Source organism: Pollachius pollachius, assembly GCF_949987615.1.
Source record: "Pollachius pollachius genome assembly, chromosome: 1".
Taxonomy (NCBI): domain Eukaryota; kingdom Metazoa; phylum Chordata; class Actinopteri; order Gadiformes; family Gadidae; genus Pollachius; species Pollachius pollachius.
Genome location: NC_136934.1, coordinates 5,761,924 through 5,780,188, shown reverse-complemented (window position 1 = coordinate 5,780,188; position 18,265 = coordinate 5,761,924). Strand labels below are relative to the sequence as shown.

Genomic DNA, 18,265 nt, shown 5'->3' with positions numbered 1-18,265 from the left:
AGTCCCGATATTGAGTAGCTAATGAAGAAGAAGGGAACACCTCTCCGCCACCAGGTGAGGTATAGGAGCAGGGGTGGGGGCCATAGCTACAGGCCGTATCTGTCTATCTGCAGGCCAGCAGGCTCCTGCCTCACATCACAGTGGTGAGGTGAAATTGCTGAGATTAACACCTTCATAACATCTGGCCGGGGGCTTTGTGGGGCCCACTGGATCACCAAAGAAGCTATTACACACACACACACTCACGTAGACACACAAACACACACACGCGCAAACAGAAAGACACACACACACACCCACACACCCACACACATAAACACACACACACACACACCAAAAAACAGGGACGCAAACAAAAACACATAACACAAAAATATATACAAAGGGTTATATATATATATATACACACTATATACACTGATTTATATATCAGTGTATATAGATACAGAGTACATACATACAGTGTATATATACATATATATGTAAATAGGGTATATTCATACACTGTATATATATATAAATATATATATATATATATATATATATATATACATACACTGATATATATATATATATTATAAACTGTATATAGATATATATATATATACAATGCATACAAAGAGTAGCAGAGGCAAACAGAGAGAGGGCTGTTTGTGTTTTTGTTTGGTCGGTCAATAAGGGCACATTACAACGAGGCGGGCGGGTCACCTCAGCCCCAGGACAACAATGACAGAGAGAGAGAGAGAGAGAGCGAGCGGGAGAGAGGGAGAGAGAGAGAGAGAGAGAGAGAGAGAGAGAGAGATGAGAGAGAGAGAGAGAGAGAGAGAGAGAGAGAGAGAGAGAGAGGGAGAGAGAGAGAGAGAGAGAGAGAGAGAGAGGGAGAGAGAGAGGGAGAGAGAGAGAGAGCGAGAGGGAGAGAGAGAGAGAGAGAGAGCGAGAGGGAGAGATGAGAGAAGAGAGAGAGAGAGAGCGAGAGAGAGAGAGAGAGAGAGAGAGAGAGAGAGAGAGAGAGCGATAGAGAGCGAGAGAGAGAGAGAGAGAGAGGGAGATGGGGGGGGTGTCGGGGGTGGAAGGTCAGAAGTGCCTCACAAACCAGAGCGGGGGGGTCGGTGACCCTGCCTGTGCCTCCGATCCTTTAATCGCTGTTCTGAGGCCGCTCGGGTTGTTCTGCAAGCCGGTCAAGGTTGGGAACAAGGGCGAGAAGTGCTGATCCAGGATATGTTTGTAAAGCAGCATGTAGCCGCACCGCCGACACTGACGCCCGTCCCACAGTGCGTTTGTTTATTACCTGCTCACGAGTGAACGAGGCTGTGTGCTCGCGCTGCAGAAATAGGAGGGACGGGTCCTTAGCATTGAACCCTGATGAATTGAACCGCTTCCGGGGCATCGATGCATTTTATTATTTGTTGCACATTTTTTTGTGTCTCTCTCTCGGTCCTATGTTGATTTTCCTCCCTTCTCTCCGTCTGTGTATGTGTCTCCTTGGTCGCTCTCTTTTTCTCTAGCTCTGTTTGTCTCTGTCTCCCTCTATTTCTCTCTCTCTCTCTCTGTCTCCATGTGTCTCCATGTGTGTGTCTCTCTCTCTCTCTCTCTCTCTCTCTCTCTCTCTGCTGTCTGAGAACACGCTGCTCTTTGGCCACCGACCGCTTGCCCAGGGCGTCAGCACAAGGCTTTCATTTTGTGTGTTGTTTGAAGTAATTAGAAGCACCCGCCTCACCCTCTTTCCCTTCCTCCCTCCCTCCATCCCCCCCCCCTTGCTTTTCCTTCTCTCTAGTCTCCTCTTCGCTTCTGCCAGAGTCCGAGTAAGGGAGGAAGAAGACACTGAGTAGGCCGTGACTTCGTTGTAATGATAACAGGCTCGGCAACAGGAAGTGAGAAGGACAGGAAGTTCTGGAACACTGACGGGTTTAATCTGTAAAAGCCTCGTCCCCCCGCCAGGTCCGTCCATTAGACTATCACAGCTACAGCCCCTTACGAGGCGGGGGGGGGGGGGCCTGTGTGTGTCTATGCATGTGTGTGTGTGTGTGTGTGTTGGTGTGGGTGTGTGTGTAGACTGCACTACTTACTGTAAGTAAGTTACAGAAAAATATATGAGTGCATGATGCAGCGTGGCTTTTGTGTCTATTCATTCAAACTGCGGGAAAGGACGAGGTTGTACCGAAAGCATCAAAGAGGAAGGACGACGATGATGCATGTTCATCGTGATCCTCTTATACGTGATGAAACTGAACATGCGCTACATTTAGGTTTGTGTGCATGTGTTACCATGCACATAGGCATTAGTATAGATACAGATCCACACACGCGCTCACAAACACACACACACAAATATACACATACAAACACACACTCACAAACACACAGAAACACAGAGTTAATAACAATTCAAGATACCTAGATAACCTCATCAAACGTCCTAACACTCACAAAGCTACCAATGTGTACACACAAAGCTACCAAAACAAACTCATCCACTTCTATGTACATAAGACACACCATTGTGCAGAATCATATCTTTTTAATCCCTGGAAGTAAATATTTGGCTATTGTCGAGTTCGCTAGTAGTTCAACTACATGCTCAGGCAACTTTGAAGGGATGAACCAAGAAGGATTAACAATGTTAAAATAAACACACACAAAGGAATAACTCTTAATTATTGGAACAGAGAATCAAAATAGGGTTTAATTAATCTGCACCCACGCAGCTGTTTCAAAATGTTTGTTTTACCAAACCAAACCACAAGCACAACAAGATGGCCGCATTCCGTAACCGCCCAATGTCGGAGCCTAAGTTTCGAAAGCCAAAATTAATGATATTGATGCACAAAAAGGCATAAATAGGCTCTTAACATCAAACTGAAGTATCAACACGTTTTAATACTTGGGAAGAATCCCTGAGGTACTTGAAGTACAATTGTTCCTCTCAAGAAGGAGAGAAAAGGCACGTCCTCCTGAAGAGCTTGCTCCTGTAGCTATTTATTTATATGAGGAGTGAGTGGCATGTTACATATATGTTACCTTTGCAGCCCTCGTTTAATTAGAAAAGTGCAAGGAAAAAAAGAACATCATTATATTGGGATAAATTCAAACTGCAGGCAGACACCCAAATTATGTTGTGCATGTGAGTATGTGTGAGTGTGTGTGTGTGTGTGTGTGTGTGTGTGTGTGTGTGTGTGTGTGTGTGTGTGTGTGTGTGTGTGTGTGTGTTTGAGTGTGTGAGTGCATGTGTGTTTTTTTTTGTGCGGCTCAGGCTTCAATGTGTTGTTTTGTTAGGCATTGTCGCCATCTACAGGCAAGTCAAAATTCCCAGCGGTGGGAGAAGCAGACGTACTCTGTTTTCATTTCACTCGCAGTGTCTGAACACCTTTATTACTGTTACAAAGACTAATCCCTTACATACAAACATCATTAGTTTAATATTTGGGAGTAACACACCCATAGTGCTTCGTGTTTAGTTTTAACAAAATATATTTTACTAAGAGTTACTGTTAATATAAGTCTCTAGGGAAAAGGGTTTATGATTTAACTTCACCTGATATTAAAAGCACACAGAAAATACTGACTTTTCAAAGCAATTAAATAGGTTGAAATAGTGAATATTACCATAATATATACAGACCATATATATTATTTTTCTTGATTTTACCTGATCCGGGAAAGAAGTAAAGATATTTCTGACTATAAAATAGTCCTGGGTATTGACTGAAATCATTTTCCCAAGGTACAAATTAATCTGCAGTCTGCTTAATGTTTTTTTTTTTTTTAACAGTCCGAACGGCGGAAAAGGCATTTATTAAAATTAATCACTTCATTGTTCATGCTTCCTCCTCGGTCCAGTTTTGCTCTATATCTCTCTTTCATTCTCTCTCTGCCTCTCTCCCTCCTCCGCTCTCTCGTTCTCCTGCGCTCTCTCCCCTATCGTCCCTCTGTGTAAATGTGCCCGCAGATGATTAAAACAAGTCTGTTTCTCCATGACATTGCTTTGACATTGTTTAATTGGAATAAGAGATAAAAAATGAATGAAATAAATAAATATACTAGCAGGTAAGTGGCGTAACGTAGCTCAAGGTGGCACCCATTATAGCTCCACGTCTTTGTGTGGGGCTCGGGGAGGGGGGTCTGAGATCAAATTGAGAATGCAATTCTTGGAAGTGAGATCACCAACAGGACTGGTAGATATTCACTCCCTCGTTTAAAAGGTTTGACTGACAATGTGTATCAGAGAATTGTGTTTGTTTGATAGATATTTTTCAGATATTTTGTAATATTATATTACCTATCATCACCCCTGTTTGTTTGGGTGTCATCGACAAATGGATGTGAATACTGTAGAAGTACCCCACACTTAATTATTGTGGCCTTAAATTATAATATTCTGTTTGTGCGGCTACGCAGGTACAGTTTATATTGATACCATTTCAACATTCTGCATTTTGTCAGCAGTCCATTGTTGATCTCATATGAAAAGAGTTTTGAAAAGGAAATGTTATGATTGGTTTCACAATTTTTTTGTCACAGGGATAAAATAAAACAATGCATTGTTCAGAGCAGGGCAGTGTTTACAGTACAATGAGAGCGCGGTGGCGGGATATCACAGAGTGATGGGGTGACTCACCACATCTTGCCTGGTATCCTTCCCCGAAGCGATGAGTAAATAGTTCCAGACCAACGGCAGCAGCAGCACCAGCGGGATCATGTAGATCTCAAAGTTCCAGACGACGAGAACGTAGAGCTAGAACGACGGACAGATGGAGAGAAAAAAAAAAGAAACCAATGAGAAACAGAACAAAAGGAGGCTGTAATCGAAAACACAACATGGCGGACAGCGTAGCCGTAGGAATCGCGCGCCGTCGGGACTCCGCCTCGCCTCGGCGAGACGAGAGCCGCCGCCGCCGCCGACCGTATGGGGAAGGAGAGATTGACATGCGTTGAAAATACATTGACATGCAGAGTCATAACCAGCGAGGGACAAAGCGTGCGAAAGACGAGGGCATTGTCACGATGGCATTGGTGCGCCTCGCCCGATTAACTGAAGTTCAACAACCTGACCCCTCTGGGCTACTTAGCCTCCGTCTGAGGACGACGAGAGAGAGGATGAGAGCCAGCCGTCAGAGCATCTTCTCTGCACGCCAATCAGCCCCCCCCCCCCCCCCCCCCCTTGAAGGGGGGCTGCCTTGGAGGAAGGGGGGGTCATCAAGGCCCTTTTTACACCCCAGCCCTCCACTCCCGGGCCTCTGACCCTGGGAGCCCCAAACCCCCCCCCGAGTCGCTAACCCTGTCACTCCAAGTCCCCATACCTAAATGCCTGGCCCGAGAGCCCCCCTGCCCTGGCGCTCACCTCCCCTGCTCCCATCTGCCAGACCCCCTGAACCCCAGAACACCCCTCTCATTACCAAATGAGAAGAGCCTTGTTTGAGGAAATTAACCTTTTCTCGGGAACCCCCATTATCCCCGGCGTTCCGGACGCTATTGTTCTTGGCGCTGATAGTCGTCGTGCTAAAGAACGGAGCGCGAGTCGCTGAAGGGAACGTCGGCGGGAAAACTGTGTGAAGGGCTGAGGATGACAGAACGCTCTTTAGCAAGGTGACTCTGTGTCAGGAGCCACTTCCCTCTTTGTTTGTGTCACTGTTGTGCGTCGTATTGTTTGCGTGATTGTCGTGCGTCTTTTTGTTGTGTGATTGTTGCGCGTCTTTTTGTTGTGTGATGGACACGCTAAAGGACGTTCAATAAGGTTTCCATGTTCGCTCCGAAATACAGAACATCTGAGTCAGGCCAAAAATATTATCTTTTTCACAACGTTACTAAAAATAGATGAGAGGATATTAGCTATTTCAAATGGACGTGACATGAACGTGCATCAGGCCTTGGTACCGGCTCCCTGGAAACACGTCTACTTCAAGAGGTACAGCTTTGTTTGAATGGAAAACCTTCAAAAAGGCTGAAACCAAGACGAGTTCTTCATAAAAGCACATTAAACGCTATGTTGGGATCGCATTTGTTTAGCATTAAAAACACAATGTATCATATTTAGATGAACATCAAAGGCACTGTAATAATTAATCATTATATTTTGAAAGTTCTGAGCCTGCATGTGTTTCTCTGTAAATTGTGTGTGTATATATAGATTGGAGAACGGGAATGAAGCAGAAACAATAGAGCGTTGTGCGCTGCTCTTTATTGTGTCTGGAGCTTAAGGTTAACATGACTCTCAGGTTCCCCGCAAGAGCCTGTATGGAGGTCTGCGGTGGTGCCAGCCTGGCAACAACTGTCCTCATATGGCTTATGACACACACACACACACACACACACACACACACACACACACACACACGCACACACACACACACACACACACAAAGAGTTACACACCCACATACACAAACGCACACACAAACACACACACACACGCACACACACACACACAAAGAGTTACACACCCACATACACAAACGCACACACAAACACACACACAAACACACACACACACACACACAAAGAGTTACCCCCACACACACACACACAAAGAGTCATACACACACATGAAGATGCACAAACACACACACAGGCATACGCAAATGCACACACACACGCAAACGCAAACTCAAACTCACAAACACACACACACACACACACACACACACAAATGCACACGTCCACAGGCACACACAGTCACATAATCTGCGTGGTTCCTGGCCTGCTGATGGTCATAAGAAGCCTCTCTGTTTTCCCGTTATCTGCGTTGGTACCGCAGCTGCCGTCTCATCCCCGGTTGTTTGAGCGTCTCCTCCGTGGTGCGGCGCGGCCTGCCTTTGGTTATTCCACCCGCTCCGTTTGACTGGCAGCTGGCGGAACCGGACACCCACGAGTCCGGCAGTGGCCCGGCCCGTCTCACTAGCCCTCCGGCCGGGGCGCAGCGAGACCTCCCATGGTGCCGGGACCTCGGCAGCCGCCCCCCCCACACCCCCCCCATGTCGTGATCTACCCCTGGATGGAGCGGAGCCCCGGGGAGAGGAGGAAGACAGCCCGCTGTGGACGCCGCTGACCCGGAGCAGAGCAGCAACAAAAATAAAGTCCCATTATGGCGGGAGGAAAACAAACTGGAGACGATGGGGGAGATATGGTAATGACTCTCTGGTGGTGGACCACGGGAATCGCTTTGGTTATTCGTCAATATGAAGGTAAACCCTTTTCGGGACAATGTTGGGATTATTTTAAGCAGATTGACACATGCATTCACAAAAACATTACACACATACAACACACACGCACGCGCACACACACACACACACACACACACACATTCCATGGTCATGGTCACACACACACAAACACACACACACACACACACACATTCACAGACACATACACACTCCCATACACACCCCCACGAATGGAAACCAAACCGCGTTAACCCTGCGCCATCCCTGCTGTGCTGTTGAAGGCTGCACGATATTCATCTCTCTTTGGGTGTTGAATGCTTTCGTATCATGTTCATGCGCATATACGCCACACATGTGTAAACGTGCACATGCGTGCACTCGGTTCTGTGTTATTCAAACTGTGAAAACTCTAATGTAACCCTGAGGGCATTAAACAGAGAGACGAAGGTAGAGCATTGCAGAAAAATGTGTGTATCTCACTCGCTGCTTACGGGGACACCCTTATGCTAACTTCTCCCGTCGCTTGTTTCACTATATAATGCAGTGAAAATACGATCAAGACACATGTCTGCGCGGAGTCTTCTGTGTGTAATATTTAAACTTAATTGGAGAATAGATGACAAGCAGGATGGCACACTAAGTAACACTGAGCAAACGAGATGTACGATTAAATTACAAAAGAAAGGAAGACGGAGAGAAAGAAAGAGAGAAGGCAATGAATTAATTTTGGAACATTCCCGCCTGGAAGAAAGTGCAGTTTCGATGAAAAAAAAGATCCATGCACTTCATTAAACCGTAGAAAATAATATATATTAGGAGATGGTTTTATATTTTGGGTCTCCTTTTTTGATATTTATTAATCTTTCATGTATTATTCTCAATATCAGGCATGCAAACCCCAAAACACATTTTTTTATATAAAACAGAAGAGAAAGATCCAAAAGAAAATTCTTGAATTCTCCAAAAATAGGAAGCCCGGATGATTTATTAAGACACTAAACACGAAGCAACTAAGAACTTTTACATTTTGCATTATTTCTTTCAAATAGGCTAGCCGGTCCTTGCGGCTGCGAGACACAGGCACCGTGGGAGGGTAATACTCAGTACTCTAGCTTACATTAACCGCACACCAGGAAAACTTTGCTTTTTTCTCCCTTCTCTTCCTCTCTCTGCCTGCCGCTCTGTCTCTGTGGAATGGAACTGAAGTTTGGATTTCAGACTTTTCTCCTCTTTATCTCTGTTACATCGATTTCCACGCTGGCACTAAGTGTTGCCAGATAACAAGTAAGAAGTCCTGCGTTAAGTCCGAGGTAAGCAGAGAGAGGGGGAGCGAGGGAGGGCTGGAGAGAGAGAGAGAGAGAGGGAGAGAGGGCGCTTGTGTCCTACTGGTGACCGGGCGCTCCGTGTTGTGTCTGTAGTGCTAGACTGCCCCCTGCTGGTCATGTAAAGACCCACACCAGCCTGCAACCGTCGCTGGTCCTCCGTTACAAAGGGGCCGCCGAGATTACCAACCCCAAAAACGCTAAAATAGTTGATTAGAGTTTTATTCTAGATCATTCCTGCCCCAACACATTCAAGGTGCGATGGCTACGAACACACTAGATTGAAGAGTAAAGGACCTGCTCATTTTCTGGAGAGCATCTCTCCCTCTCTGGCGGGTACACCCTGACTTTGTATTCTCTTAACATCCACATGCTATACTGTTCAACAAATCATTCATTTTGCAAATCAGGATGGCGGCAGAGAGCGTGCAAAGTACGCCTTTCAACGTTGGCCCTTGCTGTGGGCAAAGACGAAGCCCCCCCCCCCCCCCCCCCCCCCCCCGTAACTTTAAAACTGTTAAAGTTAGATAGCACCTTTGAACAGAAGTCAAAGGAGCAATTTAAAGAGACCTGGAGTGGTGCGCGCTAGTCACAACCACTACTCCGTGACTCTCCTTCAGTCTAGACACACACACACACACACACACACACACACACAAACACACATGCATACACACACAAACACACACCGCAATAGGGTACGTCTCAAGCTGTCTTGGCTCGACTTTTCTCTCTCTCTCTCTCTCTCTCTCTCTTCTACTTTTATTTATTTTTTTATTTCAGTTGGGTGAATTTTTATCTAAATGCAAAGCAGGTGATAGGTGCTCCAGTTTCCTCCTAGAAGTAGCGCCCTTGTCTGGGTCCTCTCCCTGATAACAGTCCTACTTTGCCCGACATAAAAGAGCACCGGTATCGCTTCCCCGGGCCCCTCCCAACGCCCCCCCCCTGCCCTCGCCCCCCTCCCCCCGGACTCACAAAGCGCCTCTCTTTGCTCCCAATTCAGTGCCCAATTGCAGATAAAGTTACAGCAAATTTGTTTGGAGGAAGAGTCGTTGAGGCCTGAGGTCCCTTGGGGCCTCGGGGGCCGTAGCAGCCTGGTATTACACGGGGAGGGAGGGGGGGGAGACGGGAGAGGGGAGAGGGGAGAGGGGAGAGGGGGGGTTTTGGGAGAGTTGTCTGCCAGCGGCAGGGACCACAGAACCAAATACCACACAGGAACACCCACACACCTGAAGTCCGTACTGGGAGAGGAGGGGATGGAGACAGGTGGGAGGGAGGGAGGGAGGGAGGGAGGGAGGGAGGGAGGGAGGGTTCGGAGTGAGAGAGGTTAAGCTCAGCTTGCAGGTGTGGAACGAGAGAGAGAGAGAGAGAGAGTGAGGGAGAGTGAGGGAGGGAGAGGGTGAATGAGGGAGATAGGAACAGTGAAGGTTGGCGATAAAGCGAGAGAGAGAGAGAGAGAGAGAGAGAGAGAGAGAGAGACGGGGACACATAGAGGGAGGAGGTATCGGAGACAAACAAACTCCACAGAAAAGGAGACGCCATAAGCTACCCAAACCTGCACACTCATATACACACACACAGACACAAAGACATCAGCATGCACACACACACACAAACACACACACACACACACGCACAAGCACACAAACACACGCAAAGACTACAGCATGCACACCTGCTTGCACACACACACACACACACACACACACACACACACACACACAAACACACATGCGCACACACATGAATGTAAATTACCTAAATGTACAGAGACACACACACACCCACCCTGTGCTCCCCTTTGAGCACAACGGGGGGTAACATCAGGCCTGTCCGTCGTGCCAAAGCCCCGGGCAGTGCTGCCACGGGGGCTTAGCTTCTGTCTGGGGGTGCAGGTGGGCGGGTGGCAGTGAGGTATGGAGGGCCGGGGAGATCCATACAGACAACTTTTTCTCTCCAAGGCTCTCCGTGCAACATGTCTCCCCTCCTCTCGCTCTCTCTCTCTCTCTCTCTCCCTTGCCTTTCCCTTTCTCTCCCTTGCTCTCTCTCTCTCTCTCTCTCTCTCTCTCCCTCTCTCTCTTTCTCTCTCTCCAACACGTACACACACACACACATACACACACACACACACACACACACACACACAGACACACACACATCAGCATTAGTAGGTTGGGTGGATAACTAAACCCAATGGAGAACACAGTACAAACAGTATAAATATATATATATATATATATATATATATATATATATATATATATATATATATATATCCAGACACATACTCGGCCGCAGAGCGACCACCTTGGCCAGATGGTGGTCCCATAAAAAGCCACTTAAAGAGATGAGCAGTGTGATTAAGAGGCCTCTCAACATGAGGGAGGGAGAGAGAGCGAGAGAGAGAGAGAGAGAGAGACAGAGACAGAGAGAGAGAGAGAGAGAGAGAGAGAGAGAGAGAGAGAGAGAGAGAGACTGATGAAACAGAGAAGTGATGGATGGAGGCTGGGAAGGAGGGAGAGAAGGAGGGAGAAACCGTGTGTCCGAGAGAGTGCGGGTACACTGGAATGGTTTGAGGGTAAAGTGCTTACTACGATCAAACTACCCAGAGAGCGAGCGAGAGAGAGCGAGAGAGAGAGAGATAGAGAGAGAGAGAGAGAGAGAGAGAGAGAGAGAGAGAGAGAGAGAGAGAGAGAGGGAAGGAGAGAGCGAGTGTGAGAGAGAGAGAGAGAGAGAGAGAGAGAGAGAGAGAGAGAGGGAAGGAAGGAGAGAGGGAAGGAGAGAGAGAGCGAGTGAGAGAAAGAGAGAGATTATATAAACCATAAAACATTATGTTCTGTCCTCTGGCATCTATTGTATACTCCCATTTACGCAATGACATTGAGAATATGAGTTGTCATTGCTTGCAAAACAGCCCTATAATGTACTTTACACTATATATTCAAAGAGAGCTAAGTGCTTTACACGTTTACTTGTGTTTAGGGCATACGCACGGATGCAAGCGTATGCATTCACCCATACCCATACCCACGCACACACACACACACACACACACACACACACACACACACACACACACACAGTCCAAGGCTGCCTGCTCACTCTCCATTCAGCACGCAGATTGGCAATTCAGAAGTAACCTTGTTTTGTGGGACTTCTTTGGCATTTTTTGCTTGACATTTTCATTTATTTAAAAAATATAACACACACGGACTTGCCCACACACACACACACACATACACTCACAAGCACACACTCACACACTCACACACCGGCACACCCTCACACACTCACACAGAAGCAGACGCTCACACACAAGCACACACACACACACACACACACACACACACACACACACAAGCACACAAACTCAAGCACACACTCAAACACTAGTACACATACACAAACACACACACCCCCCACACACACACACATGCACGCACACAGTGGGAAAATGTTAACTGATCAATAGTTTGTCTCAGCGGGGTTACGTCTTGTGATGACAATGTGACCTAATGCACACACAGACACACACACACACACACACACACACACACACACACACACACACACACACACACACACTCGACAGCAAGGGGAGACGTGTCGGACAGCCAAATGCTGCTAATGTCCAATGTTTCAGGCTGAGCAATTTAGTCAAACCCCTCCCCCCTCCCCCCCCTCCCCCCCCAGCCCAAGTACAACGGCAGGCCAGTCCTCTGTAGCTACTTAAGTCAGGACACAGGAGCAGACGGGATGAAATGTCTGCTCTGTCATCTCGTAAGGCCTCGAAAATGTCCTTTTACGGATGGCTCTGCTGTCCAATTACACTTCACCTTTTAATACCAGACACGTCCGTGACAGTGTGGCGCGTGTGTCTGCGCATGTGTGCGTGTGTCTGCGCATGTGTGTGTGCGTGTGTCTGCCCGTGTGTGTGTGTGTGTCTGCGCGTGGGTGAGAGTGAGCGAGAGAGCGAGAGATGAAGACAACGTTTTACATATGTCAAATGAAGAGGGGAGAGAGCGGGAGGAGAAGATGGAGGAAGTGGAGTAGAGGAATAGGAAGTAAGGGAGGGAAGGAACGCACACACGCACGCACACACACACACACACACAGACACACACACACACACAGGCTAAAAATGAAAGAGAGCAGAGAGACGTGTCCCCCGTGTGTGTGTATGTGTGTGTGTCTGTGTGTGTGTGTTCCCTTCTTGTCCCAGAGGGTTTGAAACCCGTTCGTACGGGCCGACGCGCACCAGGCGATGCCCCCCTCACCCTGACCCCGGTTCCACCCTGACCCCGGTTCCACTCTGACCCCGGTTCCACCGTGACCCCGGTTCCACCGTGACCCCGGTTCCACCGTGACCCCGGTTCCACCCTGACCCCGGTTCCACTCTGACCCCGGTTCCACCGTGACCCCGGTTCCACTCTGACCCCGGTTCCACCGTGACCCCGGTTCCACCCTGACCCCGGTTCCACTCTGACCCCGGTTCCACCGTGACCCCGGTTCCACCCTGACCCCGGTTCCACTCTGACCCCGGTTCCACCGTGACCCCGGTTCCACTCTGACCCCGGTTCCACCGTGACCCCGGTTCCACCGTGACCCCGGTTCTACTCTGACCCCGGTTCCACTCTGACCCCGGTTCTACTCTGACCCCGGTTCCACTCTGACCCCGGTTCCACTCTGACCCCGGTTCCACTCTGACCCCGGTTCCACTCTGACCCCGGTTCTACTCTGACCTGCGCTCTGACGCTACAACACTCTCCCCTTCTCCAAAAGACAGGATTAAAGGGTCTAGCAAAATAAATGAATCAACAAAATGGCAGCTCCGTACAGTAACCACACACACACACACACACACACACACACACACACACACACGCACACGTACACACACACTTCAATTTCAAACGCGGTATTAAATGCTTCGAGTGCTTCTGTTTGTTTTGGTAGCCTTTTTTCGGGTTGGGTGGGGGGGGGTTGGGGAGAGTATAAACTTCGCTCACCACAAACGCACAGATGCTCCGCTGCGGCGAGTCCCACTGGAAGCAGCTGTTGATGAAGCATCCCGCGTTGATCAGCACCATGACGCAGCGCCGCACGCGGTTAAAGTTCTGCAGCAGCAGCTGGGAGGGGGGGGGAAGAAAAAACATACAGCAGCACACAGTGGAGGTGAGAAACCAGGTGTGGTGTGGGGGGTGTTATGAGCAGCTTGCATTTTCCATGCATGGTAAATAGCGTGTGTACTGGCGAGTGACATTCAGGATGGGTCAGGTGTTTGGGGGGGCGGGGGTCTTGTGTCATGGTGGAAGTTTCTATCCAATCGAGTTGCATGAAAAACCATGTTGAAACCACCAAGTTGAGATCAGTGATATGAAATGCCATTTACTCAAGTATTAACATGAAGTAGCATTTTTTTACTTTCTGCCATATCCCAAAAATGAAATGTAACAAGCTGTTTAAGAAATAGACGATAAAAAGTAGAAGGACGGTTTTGGATTCCTCCAGGGTTCAAAGTTCACCAAAGTACTTCTTCGCAACTGTTTCCCGGCGTGCATAAAGATGTAGGCCGCAGCGTAAGAGCCCGGAGAGAGCCCCATACTGCCTGTTAAAGAGCCGGGGAAGATAATTCATTTCTTTAAACACACTCTCTTCCTTGTGATTAAGTTGGATACAACAACACAGCCATTAAGTTCCCTCCCTCAGGGTTTCTGGACCAGAGAAGAGAGAGAGGCAGAGGGAGGGGGAGGGAGTCAGCCAATCAGGGAATAGATGGGCCGCAGCAGCAGTGTAGGAAACAGCCCACTCAGGTCACCGCCGTGAGCACAAGTACTCCCACAGGTGTCTGTTTGGCTCCGCGGAAAAAAGGGAAAATATGTGGGCCGCCGCTTCACCCCTACGTGTGTGTGTGTGTGTGTGTGTGTGTGTGTGCGTGTGTGTGTGTGTGTGTGTGTGTGTGTGTGTGCGTGCCTGTGTGTGTGTTTGTGTGTGTGCATGTTGATTGTGTGTGAATGTGTTTATGTGTGTATATGTGTGTGTGTGTGTGTGTGTGTGTGTGTGTGTGTATGTGACTGTGCGCGTGTGCAAATGTGTGCATGTTGCTGTGTTTGTGTGGCAGTGTGTGACTGTGTGTTTGTGACTGTTACTGTGTGTGGGTGGTTGTGTCTGTCTGACTGTGTGCATGTTGTTTATTCCAGATTTTGACATCTGTGTTGCGATGCAGTCTGCGTCTGGTGTGTGTGATTCCAGGGAGGTTTTGGGGCGGCTCTCGGTCAGGTGGTGAACTGAGGAGGGTTGGGGGTGTCCTGCCAGGGGGCTCCACTGTCTTTGAAGACAGCAGTACAGGGATTGGGTTTATCCAGCATTTATATTAAGGACAAAAGCTAGTTTTTCTATCAAGTTTCTCCCCTTGGTGAAGTAGTTATTATTGTGATTATTGGGAGTGTTGGTAGTAGGAGAAGTGGTGCTAGTAGTATTGTGTGATTATTCAGGAGTAGTAGAGTTAATAATAAAAAATATTGGCGGTAGTAATAAACATTGGAGTAGTAGTTGTTGAAGCAGAAGCAGCTTTGATGATAGGAATAACACAAAACAAATAGAGTTACAATGTTTCACAATAATTTAATATTGCATCATATAAAAATCAATAAATCCACATTTGCGTTTATTTTCATTATTATTTTTCTGCATTTGCATGTGTGCGTGTTTGCGTGTGCGTGTATGTGTGTCTGTGTGTGTGTGTGTGTGTGTGTGTGTGTGTGTGTGTGTGTGTGTGTGGGCGTGTGCATGTACTCAAAGTGTGAGACAGAAAGCAACGGCAGGGGGGCTGCCCCCACACAAAGAGCCCTCGTGGGGCAATTGCTCCAAAGGAGGCAGTGACATCATCATTGCGAGACACTGACACGGGTCAACTCCAGGAGTCAGAGGTGAAATGGAGATGAAGGGGAAAAAAAATCACGGGAAAAGTGCAGAGACAGACAGCGAGTGAAAAGACACACAAGGAAAGAAAAGACAGAAACGGGTGTGAGAGACAGGGGGAGAAAGAGCAAGAGTGTGAAATAGAGAGAGAGAGAGAGAGACAGAGAGAGAGAGAGAGAAAGAGAGAAAGAGAGCAAGAGATAGAGAGAGAGAGAGAGAGAGAGAGAGAGAGAAAGAGAGCAAGAGATAGAGAGAGAGAGATAGAGAGAGAGAGAGAGAGAGAGAGAGAAGGAGAGCAAGAGATAGAGAGATAGAGAGAGAGAGAGACAGAGAGAGAGAGACACAGAGAGAGAGAGAGAGAGAAGAGACAGGAGAGGGAGCGATCAAAGACAAAAGCAAAGAGAAACTAGGGAGGCGAAAAGGAAAGAATCTGTTCGAGGATTTAAACATATATAAACGGTAGTGCTGAAAAAGTGAAAAAACACACATTGTATAACAGCATATTTACGCACGCATGCGTGCGTGTGAGTGTGTGTGTGCGGCGTACGTAAGGAGCCTTGCGCTGTACCGGGGGCGCGATGCGTGCGACGGCCGGCAGCGTCCCGAGCGAACGTTCACATGACATGCGTGATGGGGACCCCGCCACCCCCTCATTCAGCCCCCCTTTGTGGTGCCACCACACTGAGCGGCGCCACAATGAAGTGCAAAGCAGCCGTGGCACCGGGGCCGACTATAAGGATGGCCAATCTACTTATGCACCCCCAGAGCTGACAGCTTGACATTTCTATTCACCGCTATGGCATACGAAAGGGAGAGAGGGAGGGAGAGGGGTGGGGTGGGGAAGGGAGGGGGGAGACCAGGACGGTAACATAGAAAGTGGCGTTGTTTTCCTGGTGTTTTTTTTTTTTATCGTTTAAATCGTGGATTTATCTTTTATTTTTTTTATCTTGCCCTCGCGTTCTCTTTTGGCCGTGGATCGCGCTGATCTGGGTTCAGCCGGGGAACAGGGGGGGGTGGCATTGGGTGGGCCGACCGGAGGGGGGGGGGAGGGGTCCGGAGGTGGATACAGGGCAGGTACTGGACAGGCATCAGATGTGGTGCTACAGTGGAACTGCAGAGAGGCATGGGAGGTGTGTGCGTGTGGGGGTGTGCGTGTGTGCGTGTGTGTGTGTGTGCGTGTGTGCGTGTGTGCGTGTGCGTGTGTGCGTGTGTGTGTGTGTGTGTGTGTGTTGGATAGGGGACGGTGGTGTTTTCCTCTACCTGTTTGGACATCTTGGACTCCCCTTCGATATATTTCTGCTCAATGGGGTTGATGGTCCTGATACTGGCCTTTACCTGTGGGGAAGAGAATGCGCACACACACGCACCATCAACCCCCACTTAGCGGCGGGACTTCAACGCCACCCTACGTCAAAATGCTTACGTTTATTCATTGAGATATGTGTCCGAGATAGCAAGTGTGAGTGTGGGCGTTTGCACGTTAGGATTAGGATCATTGGGATCCGATCCTTTTTCATTTTTATGAAAATATGTGTGCAGTGATGAGAGCACAGTGCAGCGTGATGCCCTCTGTCAGGGGAGAGGCAGAGGGAAACAGAGCTGCAAGATGGCCGCACCGGGGGGGGGGGGGGGGGGGGGGGGGGCGAACAAAAGGCTGCAGACGGGAGCAGTGGATAATTAAAGCCAAGACCAGGACGAGGAGACAGGGGGGAGGAGGGGTGAGGGACAGGGGGGGAGGAGGGGGAGGGACAGAGGGGGAGGAGGGGGGAGGGACAGGGGACGAGATGGAGCCAGGGGGGAGGAGGAGACAGGGGGGAGGAGGAGACAGGGGGGAGGAGGGGTGAAGGACAGGGGGGAGGAGGGGTGAGAGACAGGGGGGGAGGAGGGGTGAGAGACAGGGGGGGGGGAGGGGTGAGGGACAGGGGGGAGGAGGGGTGAGAGACAGGGGGGGAGGAGGGGTGAGAGACAGGGGGGAGGAGGGGTGAGAGACAGGGGGGAGGAGGGGTGAGGGACAGGGGACGAGATGGGGTCACAGGGGGGAGGAGGGGTGAGGGACAGGGGAGGAGGAGGGGTGAGGGACAGGGGACAAGATGGAGTCAGGGGGGAGGAGGGGACAGGGGGGAGGAGGGGAGAGGGACAGGAGGGGAGGAGGGGTGAAGGACAGGGGACAAGATGGGAGCCAGGGGGGAGGAGGGGTGAAGGACAGGGGACGAGATGGGAGCCAGGGGGGAGGAGGGGAGAGGGGGGAGGAGGGGTGAGGGACAGGGGGGAGGAGGGGTGAAGGACAGGGGACGAGATGGGAGCCAGGGGGGAGGAGGGGAGAGGGACAGGGGACAGGGGACCCGGGGGGGGGAGGGGTGAGGGAGGGTGGGGGGACGGAATAAAGACACCAGTACGAGAGGGAAAGGGATTCAGGGAAGAGCAAGGGAGAGCTAGAGGAAGAATGGAGGGGAGGGGTGTGACAAAAATAACAGGGAGGGTGGAATCGTAAAATAGAAAGGCGTAAAAAGAAAAAAGAAGAAAGACTTACAGCATTAAAAATCACGTCTATTTCGAGAAAGATGACCCCTTTTGTTGGCCCTGTCAGCTCCTTGCTTTTCAAGGCGTAGGCTTTGCGTACTCCATTTTGGATCTGTGGGAGAAGGGACATGACAGGCGTCTGTCTGGCAATACCCGGCTGAATCCGTTCCCCGCGCGGCCTTTGAACCCCAGCTGCTGCGGCTGACAGGAAACCCAAAACAACTGTGGCAACTCTGACAAGTACCTGTTCATTACCCGGCGCACCTCGGCTCTGTCAGACAGACATTAACTATCCTGGGGAATCACGCACAACACGCAGCCGAGATTACACACAAACGCCTC

The 18,265-nt window shown here is 49.3% G+C and overlaps 1 protein-coding gene across 1 annotated transcript in view; it reads right to left on the bottom strand.

The window, feature by feature from the left end:
• Nucleotides 1–18,265, bottom strand: part of LOC307088325 (multiple C2 and transmembrane domain-containing protein 1-like) — a gene marked incomplete at its 5' end in the record, with an annotated part of 120,439 nt that overhangs the window by 35,799 nt on the left and 66,375 nt on the right. Inside the window, 4 exons of the mRNA XM_079754177.1 lie at nt 4,616–4,732; nt 13,492–13,611; nt 16,664–16,738; nt 17,934–18,035. Coding sequence (XP_079610303.1) covers nt 4,616–4,732; nt 13,492–13,611; nt 16,664–16,738; nt 17,934–18,035 — 414 coding nt within the window. The remainder of the gene's footprint in view (nt 1–4,615; nt 4,733–13,491; nt 13,612–16,663; nt 16,739–17,933; nt 18,036–18,265) is intronic.